Source organism: Arachis ipaensis, chromosome B10 (genome assembly GCF_059453495.1).
Source record: "Arachis ipaensis isolate K30076 ecotype BB chromosome B10, ASM5945349v1, whole genome shotgun sequence".
In the NCBI taxonomy this organism is placed as follows: Eukaryota; Viridiplantae; Streptophyta; class Magnoliopsida; order Fabales; family Fabaceae; genus Arachis; species Arachis ipaensis.
Genome location: NC_142435.1, coordinates 5,820,844 through 5,843,183, shown reverse-complemented (window position 1 = coordinate 5,843,183; position 22,340 = coordinate 5,820,844). Strand labels below are relative to the sequence as shown.

At 34.9% G+C, this 22,340-nt stretch overlaps 3 protein-coding genes across 3 annotated transcripts; 1 reads left to right on the top strand and 2 right to left on the bottom strand.

The window, feature by feature from the left end:
- Window positions 1-6,210: 6,210 nt before the first annotated feature.
- Window positions 6,211-13,812, top strand: LOC107620325 (uncharacterized). Its single transcript, XM_088488105.1, has 16 exons — window positions 6,211-6,893; window positions 7,751-8,073; window positions 8,122-8,349; window positions 8,427-8,565; window positions 8,652-9,184; window positions 9,262-9,400; window positions 9,487-10,019; window positions 10,097-10,235; window positions 10,322-10,854; window positions 10,932-11,005; window positions 11,428-11,881; window positions 12,113-12,276; window positions 12,360-12,570; window positions 12,748-12,982; window positions 13,062-13,212; window positions 13,306-13,812. Exons 1-16 carry the CDS (start codon window positions 6,211-6,213, stop codon window positions 13,612-13,614), a joined length of 4,848 nt encoding a protein of 1,615 aa, XP_088344231.1. The 3' UTR covers window positions 13,615-13,812.
- A 19-nt stretch (window positions 13,813-13,831) lies between these two features.
- Window positions 13,832-14,718, bottom strand: LOC107622251 (uncharacterized protein At1g08160). The gene has a single exon (XM_016324125.3). It carries the CDS (start codon window positions 14,652-14,654, stop codon window positions 14,067-14,069), a length of 588 nt encoding a protein of 195 aa, XP_016179611.1. The 5' UTR covers window positions 14,655-14,718; the 3' UTR covers window positions 13,832-14,066.
- Window positions 14,719-17,427: 2,709 nt separating this feature from the next.
- Window positions 17,428-20,801, bottom strand: LOC107622246 (G-type lectin S-receptor-like serine/threonine-protein kinase At1g11300). The gene is made up of 7 exons (XM_016324120.3): window positions 19,322-20,801; window positions 19,088-19,237; window positions 18,846-19,000; window positions 18,548-18,758; window positions 18,199-18,433; window positions 17,964-18,114; window positions 17,428-17,879 (listed from the first exon to the last, which is right to left on the bottom strand). The coding sequence occupies exons 1-7, from the start codon at window positions 20,619-20,621 to the stop codon at window positions 17,562-17,564; spliced, it is 2,520 nt and encodes an 839-aa protein (XP_016179606.1). The 5' UTR covers window positions 20,622-20,801; the 3' UTR covers window positions 17,428-17,561.
- Window positions 20,802-22,340: the final 1,539 nt, after the last annotated feature.

Here is a 22,340-nt window from a genome sequence, read left to right as displayed (position 1 = left end):
TATGTTGAAGAAGAAGAAGTTGGCTCGGTTGGACCGATTTCAATTTTGGAAGCTTCCCCTTCTATAATAAGGGTGAACGGCCAAGGCTTGAGACAAGGAGAGAAAGCACAGAGTTCTCATAGCTACCCAAGCTAACAGAAGTTCTTCTCCTTCAATGTGTTTCATTTTGTATTTTCTTTAGTTTTGTCTGTCTTGAGTCTCATGGTGAAAAAAGGCAAACAGATTGAGGTTTGTAAGAAAAGCCAGTGAGTGGAAAAAGGCAGAGTGTACAAAATTAAAAAAAAAATCCATAGATATCTTAGAGGTCCTTTGTACATCTGTGTTGTGTATCATGATTCTGTGGGAATTTCCTTGTAAGTTGGGTTAGCATTTAGCAGTTGAAAGCTTAACAGGTGACCAAGTCAAGTTCAGGATTGGGGATAAATTCTGAACTTGTCCCAAATAGGAAGGGTAGTTCCTAGGGAGAATTGGTGTGTGTAATCAAGATGATTATAGTGAAATTTCATTATTGTTGTGATGGAGACTGGATGTAGGCTGCATTATACTTAGCAGCTGAACCAGGATACTTCTTGGTGTGATTCTCTCTCTCTCTTCTACTCCATTTCTGGTTCTGTTGCATAGGAGACAAAATTAAAAATATCTCTTATCTAGTTACAAGACAAAATGAAAACGTCTCTTGACTAGGTACGAGACAAAAATAAGAAAAATCTCCTAAAGCTATTTTAAAGGGCAGAAAGTAACACTCAGCAAAAAGGGGCTAAGATTTAACCCCCCTTCTCTTAGCCACTGATTACCATCAAGTATATTTGACTATTCTTTATATTATCCTAAACAAGAACAAAAGATTTGCAAATGTCAGATAAAAAAAAGGAACACCAAAGGAGATACGAGCCTTTTAAAAATCATGTTGAGAATAGAGAAGACAATGGCTGCTGTAAACTTTCTTTATATGTGAGCCAATAGTTATAATATACTAAAGATTATTTTATATGACAAAGGAAGGAAAATTCTGGTGCCAAAAACCAATATTATTACTATACGGCAACATGGCTTAACAAAGCAAATTTTCTTATAGTTGGGTTCTCTATACTTTTGGCAAAACAAATTTCTTGCTTTCAAAACACGAACTAACAATTTTTACGAGATAAATAACAAGGTTCATCAGGCAAAATAGTTTGCATCACAAAGCACTAAAAATCAAGAAAATCAATCTTCCTAAAACTCTGAGAATGAGAACAATAGTTGAGAATAGGGGAATTTTTAGAAAAGCAAGGGGTTAAGACAATTCTCATGTTTCAGATTTTAGCCAAAAACTAAATTCATCCTCCAATCACCAATAAAAAGCAAGTGTTCACAATCTAGATCTCGCCTGAATAATCAAGAAAACAGTCCCATGAAAGAAAAGCCATGTTCAACAAACAAAACTATAACAGAACTGATTATCAAACTAAAAAAGCTTAACCAAACTTTCAGATCGGAAAAGATCTTCAATTCAATTAACAGATCATTCAAAAAAGTTTGCTACACTTAAATAGAGAAAATCATAATTCCAATCCAACAAACAAGAATAACACTCCATTCATATGTTCGTCATGTAGTTCTTCTACCTGAGCAACTGAATAACAGTTTTCATAGTTATTGATTCAAAAGAAAGAATCACGAGTGGTTCAAATTATGTTAGCTTCAAAGATCATCAACATAAGAAGAACAAACTTGTTTTTATCAAAATTCAGAACAAAGCATCTCATTTAGCAGTTAAGTAAATCCATAATCCACAAATCCAAATGCAGTTCTATAAAAGAAATAAGATAATAATTCACAGTAAAAAACATATCGAATCTTTTAGATCATGGATGAAATCTTGAAATTAGAAACCATAGAAAATAACATGAAGATAAAGAAGATTAAAGCAAATATTCACAAAAAGCGAGAAAGAGTAGAATCAGCTAAAAGATAGAGAATCGAAACCAAAACCATTGCACCAATGCGTTCAAAATAACCTACCAAAGAATACGTCAAGATTGGTATAAGAAAAGGATAGGAATTTCAAGAAGCGATAGAGGACGCAGGATCACAATAACCAAAAGACAACAATGACATAGAGAGGACAAAGATGACATTCCTACAGGCTTCTGATAGTGCCACAATTCGTACAAATAGGCGCGCTTCTATTTATACAATTGTGATCCTACCATAGGACACTTGCTCCATATTTCACAGGTTAACCTAAAGCTTTTATACCACTCTGTCACATCCCAAAATGAGTCATGACTGGCGCTCAGGGAAATAGTCCCCTAGCAAAATCAACAGATTCGAATATAAGATAAATAAGAAGGTTACATATATTTTTTGATAAATTTACACTTTCTAGAATGAATAATTACATATTTTAAACAAAAATAAAATAAATAAATATTGATGGATCCTGTCTGTGACATACGGAGCAGATGACGTCTAAGAATTCAACAAAGAATAGATACACATTGCAGATCATTACTCTTGAATAGAAAGGCTGACATAATCAAATACTTATTGCTGAAAATATTTTTAGAAAAATGGGGTAAGTTTTGCAACTCAATGACTAGACAATACATCTATAATCGACATGATACCATATAAACATTATTATCAAAGTAATTTTAATTAGAAAATAGTAGTTAATAATAATAAGTGAATTAATAAGAGAGTTCTCATACAGAAATCAAATCAAAAGTCTACACTCGGGCGGCTCCACCTCTATGGGTAGTCATTTCCTCTTGTGTGTCCTAACAGATCTAACGTGTGGCCTACACGTTAGGCTAGCAACACCCCTGCTAGCTGGAGTCTGAGTTAGATGCATCTAAGTTAACGTCATAATCGCCGTTAACTACGATTTTCTAATACGAGCCTTCCAAACCAATTCAAAATATATAATTTTAAATATAACAAATTCTTCGATCTTTCAAACATATGAGGTATCAAATCAAATCAAATAATAATTTCTTATCCAAATCCTTTTCAATCATATTTTCTCAATTTTAAGACATTTCAAACATATTTCACAATTTCAAAATAAGTAAGTACCAACTAATATTTCAATGCTTCAAAAATACATATTCGAATAAAATCAAATGTTTTAAAATAATATAAAGCTTCATCAATAATACATATAGTCTCATAAAAATATATAGTCTTATGTGTATATTAAAATAAGTTTAACAAGGATAAATATTTAGCTTTAACAAATCGAATATTCAAGCCAATTTAAAATCTGTTGATAGTAATCTTATAAGTATAATTATAAGTTCAAAACACCGTATATCAAAATAATTATAAATACAAAGCTAAACAATCTATTCTTAATATATAAAAGTAGATACATAAGTTTATCCACATTACTTTTAAAACATTTTTTTCTTTCTACTAATGCCAATATGCCATGTCACCAACATTGCTTACTTGGCAAAATATTAGAATTAACCACTCAGTTTTTGCCAAATCAACTATTATTTCCAAATCAACAACAAAACAAAAAACAAAAATTTGTAATCAAATTTGTAACCTACAAAGACATTGAACCCATATCCATATATTTATTATATCTCACCGTTATAAACAATACAATAAATTTATAATTCCAATAATTAATTTATTAATTTCTATAAATAACTCATTAAATATAATAAACATTCATATTACAAATGTAATAATAATATTATTAATCATAATAAATTTTACGTTACAAATATTTAAATTTCATACTATTTGAACTATTTATATAAGTCTCTTATCACTATTCCTTCAAATGACATCAAATTTAGCACAAAAAATTTATTTCTGAACTACACAACATCTCAAATAGTCAAACTTACTCAATAGAGCATCAATCTTTGGACAATATCACCAAACAAAAAGACAATTAGTTTATCAAAGTTCGCGTGGTTCATCTATAGGAAACATTAACACCCACAAATGAAGAAGAGTCTCTTTGCTTAGAAATGATTATATTAGATGAAAAGGTACAAAACAAACATATTTATCATCTTTTAAAATTAAATTTACAAAAAAATACTTTAATTATTTTTACTTTTTATATTATTTTATAATACTTTATATATAATTATATTTTAATATCGTTAAAATTATACTTCTTTTAATATACTATTCATTATTCTTTTTTAACTAATTATGAACTATGATTTACTAATATTGCAGGAAAGAAAAAGTCTATACTATAAAAAATTTAAAATAGAAGATACAAATGATTTGTATAGGCCAATTAAAGGTATAATGAAAGCAAACTTTTCACTAGGGGTGTGCATGGGCCGGGTGAAACTGGGTTTGATGTGACCCAGACCCGACCCGAAATATATACCGGGCCTATTTATTAGACCCGAACCCGGCCCTAGACCCGATGAAACCTATATACTTTCGGGCCACGATTATATCGGGTAAAAACCGGGTGAAAACCATGTCGTTAACATTATATTACCTTGATACCTTCTTCTAAGCTAGCATGTGAAAATATCCAAATTTCCAAGACTCCAACCATTATTTGACATGGTAAAATTCACTTAGAAAAATATAACAAGAACCAACTCTTCTCTAAAATTAAAACATAACCATAATCAATACTAATATTGTCTAATAACACCAAATATTTAAATCAATATAAATAATACAATATTATGCATTAGTCTAAAATTTTATGCATTTTAAACATAAAATATTAATTTATAGTCTTATAATAACTAATAACACAAAATATTAAGGTTTACAATACTTAAATTCCACATAAGAATAGCCATCATCCATCACTAATAACACAAAATATTAATTGTGTATGATGACCGGGCCACCGGGCCGACTTCGGGTGACCCGAGCCATGGCCCGCACCCGACCCGAAATAATGACCGGGTCTATTTTTGAGACCCTTACCCGGCCCTAGACCCGGTGAAATCACACAAAAATAGCCCCTAAAGTGTTCGGAGTCGGGCCGGGTCTTCGGACCGGACCGGGCCATGCACACCCCTACTTTTTTTTTTACCAAAGATAGGAGACTCGAACCCGCAACCTCTTAATTGAGTATGGGGAGACTATGCCATTTGAGCTATAACTCATTGGCATGCACACCCCCTACTTTTCACTCACAATTGTTGTGAAAGAAATTAAAGATCTAATTTTGAACATTTTTCAAGACTATTTTGAATTTGCATCACTTGAGACATTGTCTGACAGAGTGGGTTAAAGAAAAATACTAACAAGTAATTTCATTTTATACTATTTCAATTATTTTTATTAAAAATAACTTATTCAAAAAAAATCTACACATTTTTGTTCTTTTTATTGTAGATGTCATTGGAAAAGTACATCAAGAGATTAAGAAGAAAGAAAACCATACAAATTCAAGACACACCTTCCGAAGAAAAACATACATGTAAAGATGGAACAATAAAATAGAAAGTGCATACAACTCAACAATTCATAAAGAACATACCTTCACAATAACCTCGACAGAAAGAAGAAAGCAACAATTCTGACAATAACTAATAAAGAAAAAGGAGCATGAGCGCCACATAAGAACACTAAATCCATCAACTAAAACAAATGCAAAAATCAAACTATCAAATAAAAATGTCACTTTATACAACTTTAACTTCCAAATCTTTTGTACTACAAATTATTTTAAATAAAACACCTTTCAAATTTAACTTTAGGTTACACATATTTAATTTAATACTATAAAATATAACCATTTTTAATATTTATTATATACTATCATTAATTTACCATTAGCACATTGTGCGAATCTCATCCTAGTTATAAATATAAAACCTACTCATATCGTAGTCTTAAGGGACTGAAGAGACAAACTCAGAGTCGAATTAAAAGTTGAGATAACGCTACATTGCTAGCTACTCACTCATTAACGATATGGGATGCTATCGTCTGACCAAGTCTCCTGGGGAATATCTTATAGTTTATCGTACCCTCTTATAGGACACTTCTCAAATTGGAATTGTAGACACCAAAAGTTGTCTTTATTATCTTTATTCTAACAGGGCTGGACTAACTCACTAACTTACCAAAGTAACATGCCAAATTTCCACATGCAATGCAAGCGATTCAAAATTAAAGCAACATGATGACTATCAACTTGCCTTCTTCATTGAGTTACATTGTATCTGTCCATTCTTTAATACTCGTTCATCTATCCTTCTCTGCATTTTCATGGAGCACTACCTATCCTTTCTTCTATTATTATTACTCTTCACTTTTGCCACTTCCTTAGACACCATCACCTCTTCTTATATCCTTAAGTCCCCTCAAACTTTATGCTCCAAGCATGGTATGTTCCACCTTGGATTCTTCAACCTTACCACCAACTCATCAACATCATTTTACCTCGGAATCTGGTACATAACCAACCCCCCTGTCGTCTGGGTTGCTAACAGAGACCAACCTATCAAAGGTGATGATAGTGTAGCAGTGCTCAAGATATCCGAGGATGGAAACCTTGTTGTCATGGATGCACGTAATAATGAGATCCTTTGGTCAACGAACGTCTCAAACATCGCATCCCCCAACACCACAAGTGCTCAGCTTCTCACCACCGGAAACCTTGTGTTGCAAGATAACGCCACAGGGACGATACTGTGGCAGAGTTTCCAACACCCCACAGACACGTTCCTGCAGAGCATGAAGATTAGCGCCAACAGGATCTCCGGCAAGAAAGTAAAACTAACCTCGTGGAGAACTCCTCATGATCCATCTACTGGAGACTTCTCTGTGAGCCTTGAACGCCTTAGTATCCCTGAAGCGTTCATCTGGAGAGGGAAGAGTCAACCTCACTGGCGAAGTGGCCCATGGAACGGTCAAATATTTCTTGGGATACCCGAGATGACCGCAAATTTGTATTGACAAGTTCTACACGAGTGGAAAAGATGAAGAGAGAAACGGCACTTACTATCTTTCTTATAGCTATGCAATTCGTAATGTAAGGATGTTCGCGTTGGGTGCTGAGGGAAACTTAAATGAGTACTACTGGGATTATTCAAAGAAGCAATGGTCCATGATGTTGTCTGCTATCAACACTGAGTGCGGTGTTTATGGCAAGTGTGGAGTATTTGCAAGTTGCGACCCTAAAACTTCACCTATCTGCACTTGTTTGAGAGGGTATGTTCCAAGGAATGTAGAGGAGTGGAACAAACAAAACTGGAGCAGCGGCTGTGTTAGGAAGACACCTGTGCAGTGTGAGAGTGAGAAAGTCATAAAAAATAATAGTAGTGTTGAATCGGTAGCAGTAGAAGATGGGTTTGTGAAGCTTCAGAATACCAAGGTTCCAGACTATGCTGAGTGGTTGTCTTCCATTGACTTTGACTGCAGAACTGCGTGTTTGGGAAACTGCTCTTGCAAAGCGTATGCTTATGATGTTGGAATTGGTTGTATGCTGTGGAGTGGAAACTTGATTGACATACAGAGATTCTCAATGGGAGGAACCGATCTTTATATACGTGTTCCCTCTTCTGAGCTTGGTAAGTGTATATATATGACATACACATACATGTGCATGCAGATGATTTCGTACTTAATTACTTTGGTTAATTAATAGATGAGCAGAAGAAGAAAAATCATGCCGCAGTGATCATTGCAGTTACAGTCTCAGTAGCAGGAACTATTGGGATTGTGATTTGCGCGTTTATCCTGTGGAAAAGAAGAACTGCAATGGGAGGTGATGTATCATTCTTTCTGTATACCAAAACTACATGAGTGGCAAAGATGAAGAGAGCAACGGCACTTACTATCTTTCTTATAGCTATGCAAATCATAATCTAAGGATGTTCGCGTTGGGTGTTGATGGAAACTTAAATGAATACTACTGGGATTATTCAAAGAAGCAATGGTCCATGATGTGGTCTGCTATCAACACTGAGTGCGGTGTTTATGGCAAGTGTGGAGTATTTGCAAGTTGCGACCCTAAAACTTCACCTATCTGCACTTGTTTGAGAGGGTATGTTCCAAGGAATGTAGAGGAGTGGAACAAACAAAACTGGAGCAGCGGCTGTGTTAGGAAGACACCTGTGCAGTGTGAGAGTGAGAAAGTCATAAAAAATAATAGTAGTGTTGAATCGGTAGCAGTAGAAGATGGGTTTGTGAAGCTTCAGAATACCAAGGTTCCAGACTATGCTGAGTGGTTGTCTTCCATTGACTTTGACTGCAGAACTGCGTGTTTGGGAAACTGCTCTTGCAAAGCGTATGCTTATGATGTTGGAATTGGTTGTATGCTGTGGAGTGGAAACTTGATTGACATACAGAGATTCTCAATGGGAGGAACCGATCTTTATATACGTGTTCCCTCTTCTGAGCTTGGTAAGTGTATATATATGACATACACATACATGTGCATGCAGATGATTTCGTACTTAATTACTTTGGTTAATTAATAGATGAGCAGAAGAAGAAAAATCATGCCGCAGTGATCATTGCAGTTACAGTCTCAGTAGCAGGAACTATTGGGATTGTGATTTGCGCGTTTATCCTGTGGAAAAGAAGAACTGCAATGGGAGGTGATGTATCATTCTTTCTGTATACCAAAACTACATGAGTGGCAAAGATGAAGAGAGCAACGGCACTTACTATCTTTCTTATAGCTATGCAAATCATAATCTAAGGATGTTCGCGTTGGGTGTTGATGGAAACTTAAATGAATACTACTGGGATTATTCAAAGAAGCAATGGTCCATGATGTGGTCTGTTATTAACACTGAGTGCGGTGTTTATGGCAAGTGTGGAGTATTTGCAAGTTGCGACCCTAAAACTTCACCTATCTGCACTTGTTTGAGAGGGTATGTTCCAAGGAATGTAGAGGAGTGGAACAAACAAAACTGGAGCAGCGGCTGTGTTAGGAAGACACCTGTGCAGTGTGAGAGTGAGAAAGTCATAAAAAATAATAGTAGTGTTGAATCGGTAGCAGTAGAAGATGGGTTTGTGAAGCTTCAGAATACCAAGGTTCCAGACTATGCTGAGTGGTTGTCTTCCATTGACTTTGACTGCAGAACTGCGTGTTTGGGAAACTGCTCTTGCAAAGCGTATGCTTATGATGTTGGAATTGGTTGTATGCTGTGGAGTGGAAACTTGATTGACATACAGAGATTCTCAATGGGAGGAACCGATCTTTATATACGTGTTCCCTCTTCTGAGCTTGGTAAGTGTATATATATGACATACACATACATGTGCATGCAGATGATTTCGTACTTAATTACTTTGGTTAATTAATAGATGAGCAGAAGAAGAAAAATCATGCCGCAGTGATCATTGCAGTTACAGTCTCAGTAGCAGGAACTATTGGGATTGTGATTTGCGCGTTTATCCTGTGGAAAAGAAGAACTGCAATGGGAGGTGATGTATCATTCTTTCTGTATACCAAAACTACATGAGTGGCAAAGATGAAGAGAGCAACGGCACTTACTATCTTTCTTATAGCTATGCAAATCATAATCTAAGGATGTTCGCGTTGGGTGTTGATGGAAACTTAAATGAATACTACTGGGATTATTCAAAGAAGCAATGGTCCATGATGTGGTCTGTTATTAACACTGAGTGCGGTGTTTATGGCAAGTGTGGAGTATTTGCAAGTTGCGACCCTAAAACTTCACCTATCTGCACTTGTTTGAGAGGGTATGTTCCAAGGAATGTAGAGGAGTGGAACAAACAAAACTGGAGCAGCGGCTGTGTTAGGAAGACACCTGTGCAGTGTGAGAGTGAGAAAGTCATAAAAAATAATAGTAGTGTTGAATCGGTAGCAGTAGAAGATGGGTTTGTGAAGCTTCAGAATACCAAGGTTCCAGACTATGCTGAGTGGTTGTCTTCCATTGACTTTGACTGCAGAACTGCGTGTTTGGGAAACTGCTCTTGCAAAGCGTATGCTTATGATGTTGGAATTGGTTGTATGCTGTGGAGTGGAAACTTGATTGACATACAGAGATTCTCAATGGGAGGAACCGATCTTTATATACGTGTTCCCTCTTCTGAGCTTGGTAAGTGTATATATATGACATACACATACATGTGCATGCAGATGATTTCGTACTTAATTACTTTGGTTAATTAATAGATGAGCAGAAGAAGAAAAATCATGCCGCAGTGATCATTGCAGTTACAGTCTCAGTAGCAGGAACTATTGGGATTGTGATTTGCGCGTTTATCCTGTGGAAAAGAAGAACTGCAATGGGAGGTGATGTATCATTCTTTCTGTATACCAAAACTACATGAGTGGCAAAGATGAAGAGAGCAACGGCACTTACTATCTTTCTTATAGCTATGCAAATCATAATCTAAGGATGTTCGCGTTGGGTGTTGATGGAAACTTAAATGAATACTACTGGGATTATTCAAAGAAGCAATGGTCCATGATGTGGTCTGTTATTAACACTGAGTGCGGTGTTTATGGCAAGTGTGGAGTATTTGCAAGTTGCGACCCTAAAACTTCACCTATCTGCACTTGTTTGAGAGGGTATGTTCCAAGGAATGTAGAGGAGTGGAACAAACAAAACTGGAGCAGCGGCTGTGTTAGGAAGACACCTGTGCAGTGTGAGAGTGAGAAAGTCATAAAAAATAATAGTAGTGTTGAATCGGTAGCAGTAGAAGATGGGTTTGTGAAGCTTCAGAATACCAAGGTTCCAGACTATGCTGAGTGGTTGTCTTCCATTGACTTTGACTGCAGAACTGCGTGTTTGGGAAACTGCTCTTGCAAAGCGTATGCTTATGATGTTGGAATTGGTTGTATGCTGTGGAGTGGAAACTTGATTGACATACAGAGATTCTCAATGGGAGGAACCGATCTTTATATACGTGTTCCCTCTTCTGAGCTTGGTAAGTGTATATATATGACATACACATACATGTGCATGCAGATGATTTCGTACTTAATTACTTTGGTTAATTAATAGATGAGCAGAAGAAGAAAAATCATGCCGCAGTGATCATTGCAGTTACAGTCTCAGTAGCAGGAACTATTGGGATTGTGATTTGCGCGTTTATCCTGTGGAAAAGAAGAACTGCAATGGGAGGTGATGTATCATTCTTTCTGTATACCAAAACTACATGCTTTGCCAATTGATGATATTAATGGCTTCTGCAGAATTAGTTTGATTGTATAAAACTCTTGAATACTACTGTTTCTTCATTTATTCTTTTGGCCATATATCCTATACAGTATACAAACATGATTAATAGTGAAAACCACGTGGTATTTATGGTCATAAAAAAACAATAGGGAGATATAGTCCAAATATATGTAAAAAATAAGAAGCTCTCCACAAATTATCTAAATAAAAAAATTTACATCAATAAAAATAAAAAATAATTATTAATATATTTAACGACTTGAAAAATTAAAAGTACCGCATACATATCACCTTAAACTGGCCATTGAAATAAAAGAAGGAAACTAATAAACAGAAAAAGGAACCCCTTCACTCCACGCCCTTCTCATCGGATACGAGACATTGTTACCCTTGGGCAGCTTGTGGGTGCACGCGCCACCTCCGTTACGGGACTTGCTATGCAGTGCGCAGCTGCAATTGCGGTAGTAGGGCCGGCGCTCCATGCAGTGGTCAAACCCAGAGATGCTCCCCTCAAAGATCGGCCGGAAAAGACCATCTGCTGCGGGCCGGAGGCCATGCCAAACAGCACCCGAACCAGGAAGGAAAAATATGTGTTGCCTTTAGCACTGGCTTCCTTCCTTGGTTGTTATCGCTTCTCCTGCAACGGGGCGGATCAATCAACATGCAGAGTTCATCGGCCTTTGCTACGGAGGGAGACTGCAGTGGCGTCGGTGCAGCCGGCGGGGGTGCAGCGGCGAGAACCATGACGGCAAAGATGCGTATTAGAGGTTACGGTAAGAATAGAAATAACGGTACTCAGTATAAATGCGTTTTTTTTTTGGTGACTTAGTATAAATGCGTTTAAATGCTAATACTAATTTTTTAAATTTTAAAATTAGAAATTAAATAATTAATTAATAATCTAATTTTTTATTTTAATTATTTTTTAATTCATTGTTTAGGTTGTTCACAATTATTATTATTTTCCTATACTTTCTCGTTGACAAATTTGTACTTTGATACAGAGAGAGCAAATTTCAGACTACCTACAATAAGCAACACAAAATACCCAAGCAAAGTTAAACTCCCGGAGCTTTCCCAATTTGAGTTTGAAAAGCTTGCAATTGCAACAGATAACTTTCACTTAGCTAATAAGCTGGGGCAAGGAGGATTTGGACTAGTATATAGGGTATTTCTTTTTCTCATATTGCAATTCACCATTCCTCAAAAGGCAATTTTTGCGTCGCTATAGTTCATGAAAATGTTTTGTAGGGAACATTGGAAGATGGACTAGAAGTAGCAGTTAAAAGACTTTCAAGAGCATCATGTCAAGGATTAGAAGAATTTATGAATGAGGTTCTAGTAATATCAAAACTTCAGCACCGTAATCTTGTTAGACTTCTTGGATGTTGTGTAGAAGGAGATGAGAAGATTTTGGTGTATGAATACATGCCAAATAAAAGTTTAGATGCATATCTGTTTGGTTAGTTCTCGTTATCAACTCTTTTCTTATCAATAAATATGGTATGTGTATATCAAGGAGGCAACAACCATTTGGTGAAAAATATTCTCATCTAAAAATATATAATTTGTCAATTTTATTTATGAGTTTAAAGATGTTTTACTTATATCACAAGTTTATCCTTTTAATCTTTTGCAGATTCATGTAAGCAAGTATTAAATTGGGAAAAACGTTTTCATATTATCGAAGGAATAGCTCGAGGTTTACTTTATCTTCACAGAGACTCTCGACTAAGAATTATCCATAGAGATTTAAAGCCAAGCAATATATTACTTGATGAAGAGCTAAATCCAAAGATTTCAGATTTTGGTATGGCAAGGATTTTTTGCCACACTGAAAATGAGGCAAATACTATGAGAGTTGCTGGGACATAGTAAGAATTCCTTTTGGTTTACAATTTTATGTATAAAATAACCTCATAATCAAGAATTTTAAAGACGAATTTTGTGCAGTGGTTATATGTCACCGGAATATGCTATGGAAGGATTATTTTCAGAAAAGTCTGATGTATTCAGCTTTGGTGTTTTACTACTAGAGATTGTCAGCCGTAGAAAGAATACTAGATTTTATGAAGATGCAGAATCTTTGAGTCTTTTAGGATTTGTAAGTCTTCTATTTACAAAAATCTTATTTCATCTGAATGACATGAATTTGATGCTGATCAACTAACTAGTTCATGTTTATTAATGTTTGTAGGCATGGAAACTGTGGAATGCTGATAACATTCCACCTCTGACAGATCCAGATATATCAAATCTGAGCTGCAATGAAGATATAAAGAGGTGCATACATATTGGTCTTTTGTGTGTACAAGAACTTGCAAGAGATAGGCCTACAATAACTGCAGTGGTTTCAATGCTTAATAGTGAGACTGTTAATCTTCCTTCTCCCAAGCAGCCAGCATTCGTTCAGAGGCAGACTCTGCTGGATATAGAGTCTTCTATGACAAGTGATGGATTATGCTCCATTAATAATGTGAGCCTAACAAATGTCCAAGGAAGATAACCGATTGGCCACAATGTTGGTTCAAAATAGTCACATTATGTATTTACACAACCTTGGTTGAGAGACAGTAGCATTTTGCTGAAGGGTCTACTTTAATAAGGCTGAGATTTTATGTAATATACTACTTTACCATCATGTTTGTTGATTGACTTAATTAAAAGTGATTTCATAAAGATTAGTACACTAATATTTGGAAAATATGAAAAGTACTGCAAGATGAAATCTAAAGGGAAATGCCTGAATCACTTGAATCAGTGCTGATAGATTAACTAATCAATACATGCAAGAACTTAAGGATGTTACATTACATACAAATCTTCCAAGTTAAAATAACAAAAAAAAAAAAAAAAAAGAATTACAAGGACAAAAGAATTCATAACATGAATCTTAAAACCAAAACAAAAAAACAAACCAACAGAAAAACAACAATTTAAAGAGACAAAAGGAACATCTCAGAGTTCTACATGACAAGGGGTCCTTTGAAAAGTCTTGCTCCTATTAAATTTCACCAAAACAGAAGAACAGAAAATTTTCATAGTACGATGATCTGATTTCCACTTGCCAACCTTGAACCTTATCTTTGCCTTGATCCACACGTCAAGTTCAATATCTCCTGAGGTTCTCTCAAGCTTAAGATCCTTAGGCACATTCCCAAACAATGCAACAGTTTGAGCAGCAAGCCTCACCTGAAGCCTAGTCACATTCTTATGTCCTTGGTAGAACGGTTGAACTGCATTGGTGGCTAGTGTTTGGTCCTCATAACGCACTGAAACCTCTACAGAGTCATAGTATAGAGAGACTCTACGGTTGGGATTGTAAGCTCTTATGGTGAACTCGAAATTCGAATTCAGATGGTTTGCATCAGTTAGGTTGAAGTTGTGGATTGCAGCATCTTCAACACTGTATACTAAGTTCTTTGGCCTCAAAACAAGCCATGTTATCAGCACTGCTATGCCTACAAGGATGATCAATGCCAGGATCACCATTGCTATATAGCGAAGCAGGCTCGGCCGCGCTGATTGTGAATTAGAAGGAGCCATTTTGATGTTGCAGTAGCAGGATTCAGGGGAATCAGTGTTTGAATGATGATGAGAAACCAAATCAAATGATGTTTATATATTGGTATGAAAATGTGTAGGATAATGTTTGGGGTTAACCATGAAACCTTTGTTTCAAAAAAAATAATTAGTTGAACACTTTTTCACTTTGAGAATTTCTTGTATGAAACTCAAGACATCAAAGGGATTCTATATGAGGGCCAGTTATAATGTTCTTTTCTTGAAATTCAAGTCTTAGGAATAAGATGCATACATATAGTAACATTAACATACTATCACAAGTAATATAGCTGGCGGTATAAAGTGTCGCTTATATAAATAAACAAAACTAAATTCAAGTAATCTACACGTATAAAATTCGACCAAACTCTCACTTAGTCTAAGAATACATGCACGTATAAATTTTCGAAATGCCATTTTATTTTTTTTGACTCTGAAAAATTTCCATCACACAATCGAAATTCAGAAGTGAATCATGTTATGATAATTAGCAAAAGAAATAGTTCAACAACTCATTATGTACCAAGATTAATGGTGTGGGTTAATAATGTGACTTTACTTGGAATACTTTGACTAATTAAATCAATTCATATTTCTCTTTTCGTTTTTGTTTTTTTTTCTTTTTGTTTCGTTTTTGTATCTTATTTTTGGACGTGATACTGTGTTTGATGCTTTTATTTTTGGTAAACGTTTGATGCTTTTTCTAGGGCAAGTTCTTAATTGTTCTTGAAACTACTTTTGCCATATAAATAATATAAGAAAAAGTATGGGTAAGACAATGAAAATATTAAACAATGTGAACAATGGATATGTGTGCGGATGGTTATTCTAATATTAAGATTTAGGTAGATAATTTGGAGGTGTGATGTGTTTTTATTTTGTTGGTGGTTGTTCATATTGTTCAAAAAAGTCATTGGTTACCTAGCATAATCCATAATATAAATATCAGCCCAATAACCTTGTCAGTGCACTTATGTAACAACGAGTAAATGGGCCTTATTAACCATATTTCTATATCTTAGTCTTGCTGAAAGAAAATAGTATTAACGTAATGACAAAAAATTAAAATCATAGAAATTAATTATGTTATGGACATAATTATTTATGGTGAACAATTATGCATTCATTCGCTAATATAAAAACAAAAGTTCTACACTTCTACTTATTCTTTATAAAGTTTAGTCAATGATAATTTATATTTCACAATGTTTGTTCGAGTGACAAACGTTTCGCTATCAATTAAGTAAAAATTTAAAATTCGTTTTTTTTTTATAACATTGAGATTTTGATCATTTGGACAAAAATAACACACTAAACATTAAAAGAGTGACTGAAACTCTTTTTGCTAGCCATATATAGTAATACCATAAGCAGAGAGGATTCCATGGGTTCCAATTTTAGCATTGGTTCTTTATTTGTCTCAAGTGGTTAAGACTTTCTTTCATAAGGTGTTCTAAAACTGATGCTTTCCTTGCCTCAGCATCAAAACATAAACAATCATTTGCCTAAATGCCTGTTACATCTATTTTTTTTTGTTTAACTAGAGTGAGACCCGCGCAATGTTATATTAAAGATATTTTAGATAACATATTATTTAAATTTATTTATTTTTAAAAAAGACATAGGTTATTTATATTAGAGTTATACAAATTTGTATTTTTTTTTTCATTTTTCGATTTGCATTAATGGCTACACTTTGTCTTTTCTTGCGGTTTTTTTGTTTGTAAATAATCAAAAAAATAAATAAATGAGAATAAAAACATAAAAAAATGTTATATTAAATTTAAGAAATTTTTTACAATTAGTATGAGAGATTAAGCAATGAAGAGTAGTAAACGTGTATAAGTTGTAGAATTTAAATACTTGTAACTGAAATTTTTTATAATTATTATTATTATGACACTTTTAATGTATGTTTATTGCATTTAATTAGTACTTGATGTTTCAATTGAATAATAATAGATAAGAGTTTTTTGTTTTAATTTTTTTAAAATATTTTACTAAATAGTAATTGGTTGATTTTCATTTTTGCCAAGTCATTAGAATTACTGATGTGACATCATTAACAAAAAAAATGGCTTAAATTCATTGTAGAGAGAGTTGGTACCAACTTTTATATATTATAAATAGATAGATGTCTTTCTAATACATGCCTAAAGCTATCTTAAGTTTTTTCTACTGTATTATGAATAATTTCTAACATGTGTATTCTCTTATGCAACTTGTACCTCACTCTTTTTTTCTTTCAAATTTTCCGTGATCCAAAATTCAATCTATTTACTAGAAATTAACCAAGTTTAATAATTGTGCAAGGGACAATAATTCTTAAGTAAAGTCTAGTCTCTTATATTAGAAATTTATACAGTGTCCGATATTGGAAGCATGGTTGAGGACAAAAAGTCTAATCAAAGGACAGCAGAAAAGGTGGAAATAACACACACAATAATGAGAAAAAGATGGATCCTAACTCATAAGGCAACATTAAATGCTGCTTTGCTTACCATTATTCCATTTTCACACATTTGAATACCAACATTTTCTTCCTATTACTCTATTTAGTGTCATGGTTTCCACCATTTGGAAGTTTCGATATAAACATTGCAAGTTTAGCGGTTTTGACTTTTGACCATCCAGTTTTTCTTCTTAGAATCTTATTATAATTATATCATCAAACAGTTTAACCCGCCAATGTTGACCAATATATTTCCTACTTTACACATTGCAAGATATGATATCTCTTTCTAAATGCTTCAACGTTCTGAAAGGATATTGATCCATGGAATCTAATATTATATCAAATTCATAAGACAACAATGGTAAATAAGAGTAATTGAACTATTTATTTAATTTCTTCAGCACATGCAATGGCAGAAATTCTTGTCTATAATGCTATCTGCCACGGATTTCAGTAAGAGTAACATTGTTATTTGAGTTACATTGATTTTCCTGAGAGGAAGATTCCAAACTTGATGAATATTCCTTCTGCACAAATGCAACTTGCTTAGGAGGAGGAAGATGGAAAGTCTCATCACTATTCAGCATGGACACAACACTAGTCATAGGAGGTCTTTCTTTTGCAACTTCTTGAACACATAGAAATGCTATGTGTATGCACCTCAGAATATGATTCTCAGAAGCTGAATTCAAATCAGATATATCTGGATCTATCAAGGATCTAATGTCATCTTCATTCCATAGCCTCCATGCCTATGTAAAAGAAGCAGAGTTCTTGGTAAGTTAAATGGAGTTATCAGCAGGCAAAGAAAAGACTCAAGTGAGAAAAAGAATTACAAATCCAATAAGGCTGAGGGATTTCTCATGGTTGCGAAAGCTTGTATTTCTTCTTCCGCTGACAATCTCTAGTAACAAAACTCCGAAGCTGTAAACATCTGATTTCTCCGAAAATAGTCCTTCCATTGCATATTCCGGAGCCATGTAACCACTGTATTAATTTGTCGCATAAAAAGTTACTTATCAAAGGAGACTATGCTAAAAATAAGTATTGTACAGTATAAAACATACTTACTATGTACCAACAACTCTTCTAGTATTAACCTCGTCTTCACCTTTGTATATTCTCGCCAAACCAAAGTCTGATATTTTAGGATTCATCTCCGCATCAAGCAAGATATTGCTTGCCTTCAAATCTCTGTGTATAATTCTTAATCTAGAATCTCTGTGAAGATAAAGTATGCCACGAGCAATCCCTTCAATTATGTTGAAACGTTTTGTCCAATCTAAAAGTTTTCTTTGTAGAGGATCTGAAGAAGAAAAGAGAATTAGATTAACAATCAAAATAAAATTGTTCATATCTCAATTCACTAATTCTGATTGAACTTGAATCCAAGGCAAAATATATCGATATATAAACTGACCAAAGATAAATGCATCCAGACTTTTATTTGGCATGAACTCATAGACCAGCATCTTTTCATCTCCATCAATGCAGCAGCCAAGAAGTCTCACAAGATTGCGATGTTGAAGCTTAGAAATCACAGCCACCTCATTCATGAACTCTTCAGCCCCTTGTCCAGATGCTCTGGACAATCTTTTCACTGCAATTTCTTGACCATCTGGCAATAACCCCTATTAAACAATTTAAAGAAAAAAAATTATATTAGCAATCACAAACACATGTGAATATTAAAGAACAAAACCTAAGCAGAATAATACCTTGTACACTGGACCAAAGCCACCCTTCCCAAGTGTATTTGACAAGTGAAAATTGTTTGTAGCAGTTGCAACCACTTCAAAATCAAATAGTGGCAATTCATGCTCATCCAGTTTAACTTGCTTCTTAACCCCAATCAATCTATGACTCTGATTTTCTAGATGAGTTTTCCAAAGATTAATAATAAATCCAACACATGAGGAAACCAGTTTTTAGAACATGAGATAAGTTCTTTCTAAGATACCTGAATCCTTAAGTCTTCTTTTCCTGGTGTGCTTGGCACAAATGACTAGATATGCACAAGCCGCCAAGATAATGGCTCCGGCTGCTCCCACTGTTACAGCAATGATCAATGTGTTCTTTCTTGAACTCTTATGGTTGTTTACTGCGTTTTCTGATAACATTTAAAAGGTAGATTCATTAAGAAAGTTATAATAGCATGTCCTAGTTTCTAAGCAAGAACAAGAAGGAAAGATACTTAGTTGTGAATGGGGGAGACGGATGAAGAGATCAACTCCTCCACTTGAGAATTGTTGCAAGTCAATCAAATCTGTGATCCAATACAAGCAGCCAATGCCAGTATCAAATGCATATGCTAAACAGGAGCAATTCTTCAAGCACTGAGGTCCACATTGTTCTTCCTCAACATCCAACCTCTCTGCGAAATCCGGAACCTTCATAGTTGCAAGTTTCAAGAAACCATCATCTTCTTGGACTTGGCCTGCTACTACTTCACTTCCATTCTTCCTCATTCTCTCACACTTGAGTGGTTCCTTCATCACACAACCACTGGTCCAGTTTTGCCTCTTCCACTCCTCCAAATTCCTAGGCTCATATCCACTCAAACAGCTGCAGACTGGTGAATTCTGTGTATTACAACTCCCAAATGGCCCACATACCCCATAAACATCACAATCAGAAATTTCCAACTCTATATCAAGAACTTGCTTTCTGTTATAATATCTCAACAATCGAAGCTTGCCAATAGGAGTTAGTGAAAGGATTCCAAATGCAGATTGATCAGCAAAACTGTAAGTAAGATAAACAGTTTCATTCCCTTCATATCCAACACTCCATCCATATAGGTACCCTGTTGACATCATTGTTGTCCCAATGAAGATCCTACCATTCCATGGACCAGTCCTCCAAAGCGGTCGAGTTCCATTTACCCAAAAGAATACTTCTGGAGCATCCAAGCGTTCAAGAGAAGCAGAGAAGCTCCCAGTAGAAGGATCAGAAGCACTCTTCCTTGATATGAACCTGACTTTCTCACCTGTGATCCTGTTAGCACTGATTCTCATAGTTGGCACTGCTGCATCACAAGGGTGCTTGAAACTCTCCCAAATGGTTTGTCCAGTGATGTTATCTTGCAACACAAGATTCCCGGATCGCAAGAGTTGAGCAGTGGAGCTGTTAGCCATGTTTGTTGACACATTTGATGACCAAACTAATTGGTTTTTTCCATCTAGGAGTACAAGATTACCATCTCCAGAGATTTTCAGTGTCCCTGAAGAATCCAAGAGTGGTTGGTTCCTGTTGGCAATCCATATAACACTGATGTCAGACTCAGAGAGATACCAGATTCCAACATAGCGGTTAGTTGAATTTTGAGGGCTGAAGAATCCAAGTTTGAAGACACTGTCAGATGAGCTTATTGTCTCTGAGTCTCTGATGAATTGAGATGATGTAATGGTATCCCTGGCAGAACTGAAGCCAAAGAAAATGAAGGAAAACATGATCAAAGCATCTAAAAAGTTGGTGTGAGTTGTGGATCCCATGATTAGAACATAGAATATGAGCAAGGTGATTAGAACATAGAATATGAGCAATTAATGAGGCATATGCATATCCTATTGCTACCCTCTTGGCTCTTCTTGTACATGATTGACTTTCACTATGCCAGCCAGCTTTGTGAGCAGTTGCAACCGTGTGGTGAAGTCAAATCCTATGAGAATCATTGACTAAACAATAAACAACATTTAAGCAATTATAATTTATAAACTATGGATTTGTGCTTAAACAAAAGAAACAAGTCAAGTCAACTACTTACACTTATTGCATACTTGGATCACTGCTTTTGCACACTAAATAAAGAGACAGAGAAGACTAATCTGTCTCTTTATGTATTATTAAGGACTAAATAATCACTTAAGAGCATCATTTACCAATCTTTTTGTCATTTTATATACTTCATTATCTTTGACTTTGATGTGATTGTAACGAGGGGAAGATTTAGTTCTAGAAGACAATTTTTAGTTTAATCTTTTTATTTTTTCAGAGGCACAAAAAATTGTGTCCACAAAATCCTCAAGTGAGAATAGCCGAACTTGCTGACTCGAGTTGGGCAGCTTTGTAATTTCACAACAATTAGATTATTGCTGCCTTTATTGGGAAGGTAACACGAATAACGCGCTAAGGCATAATAACAAAAGGACATAATATTACCGAAGCTTTTTGGGCCTTGAACTAAGGGCTAAGGTCCGAAAAATATTATGGGCCTCCATCTGCATAGGCCTTAAAGAAATTGAATAATGTTTTTGTTTTTATTTCAGGCCCAAACTTTAAATATGTCAGGCCCAAATGCTTTAAGTTCTATTTGCCGTTATACTAAACATATTCCCCTGTCCCAAAAAAAAAAAAAAAAAAAAAACTAAACAAACTCACATTTCCGGGGTCTAAGTTTCTTGGAATATTTTTCTTATACTTTTCAAGGAAAAAATAAATAAATAAATCCTGTGTTTTCTGGGAATTAGGAAAAGGAAACTCACACTAACTATTTGCACTGTTCAAGAGATTTTTCATAGGAATCAATTAGCCTTTTTCATCATTAGATTGTTGTTGTTGCTTTTCGCTAATAATAGATATATGGAAGATTCATCCTTTAACATAGTTTTTTATTTCTTTCCACCCAACAAGCTTAACCGATGTGGGGCTAATTGAGCTTCATTTATGGATACCGAGCCAAAGTGAGACTCAGACTCACTTTGTTGGTAGGCTTTTAATGAACAAAGTTAAAGCTAGCTTCCAAAGTCAAATTTTAAAATTGACCTAGATTCCCTATTTAGCTTCTGCTACGAACTTTCGGGCATCTTTTACAGTGTTGGAAATCTGACAAACATAAGCATCTCCTTCCTAAGAGTCCAAATATTGCACATGGAATAAGGGTTCTGTATTAGTAGAAGTTAGCCCCAGAAGATAATTAGGAGTCTAAAACTTTGTGACTATAGTTTAAAGCATGATTCTCATTTAATTTTGCATCTAATGCACAATAATCACACTAGGAAAGTGTCGGTTGAAAATTGAAATGATCTTACATTGCAAGTTGCTACTCAATTGCATGATTTAATGCTCATTAGAGAGTACAATTATAAATGTCATTATTGTTTCATTGGTCATTATCCATCATTTCATTTCAAACAGAAGTCTTGGCCTTACTATGGTTGTATAGTCACAATCTCTCTAATAAATAAATGGTTATACAATTTCATTTTATTTCA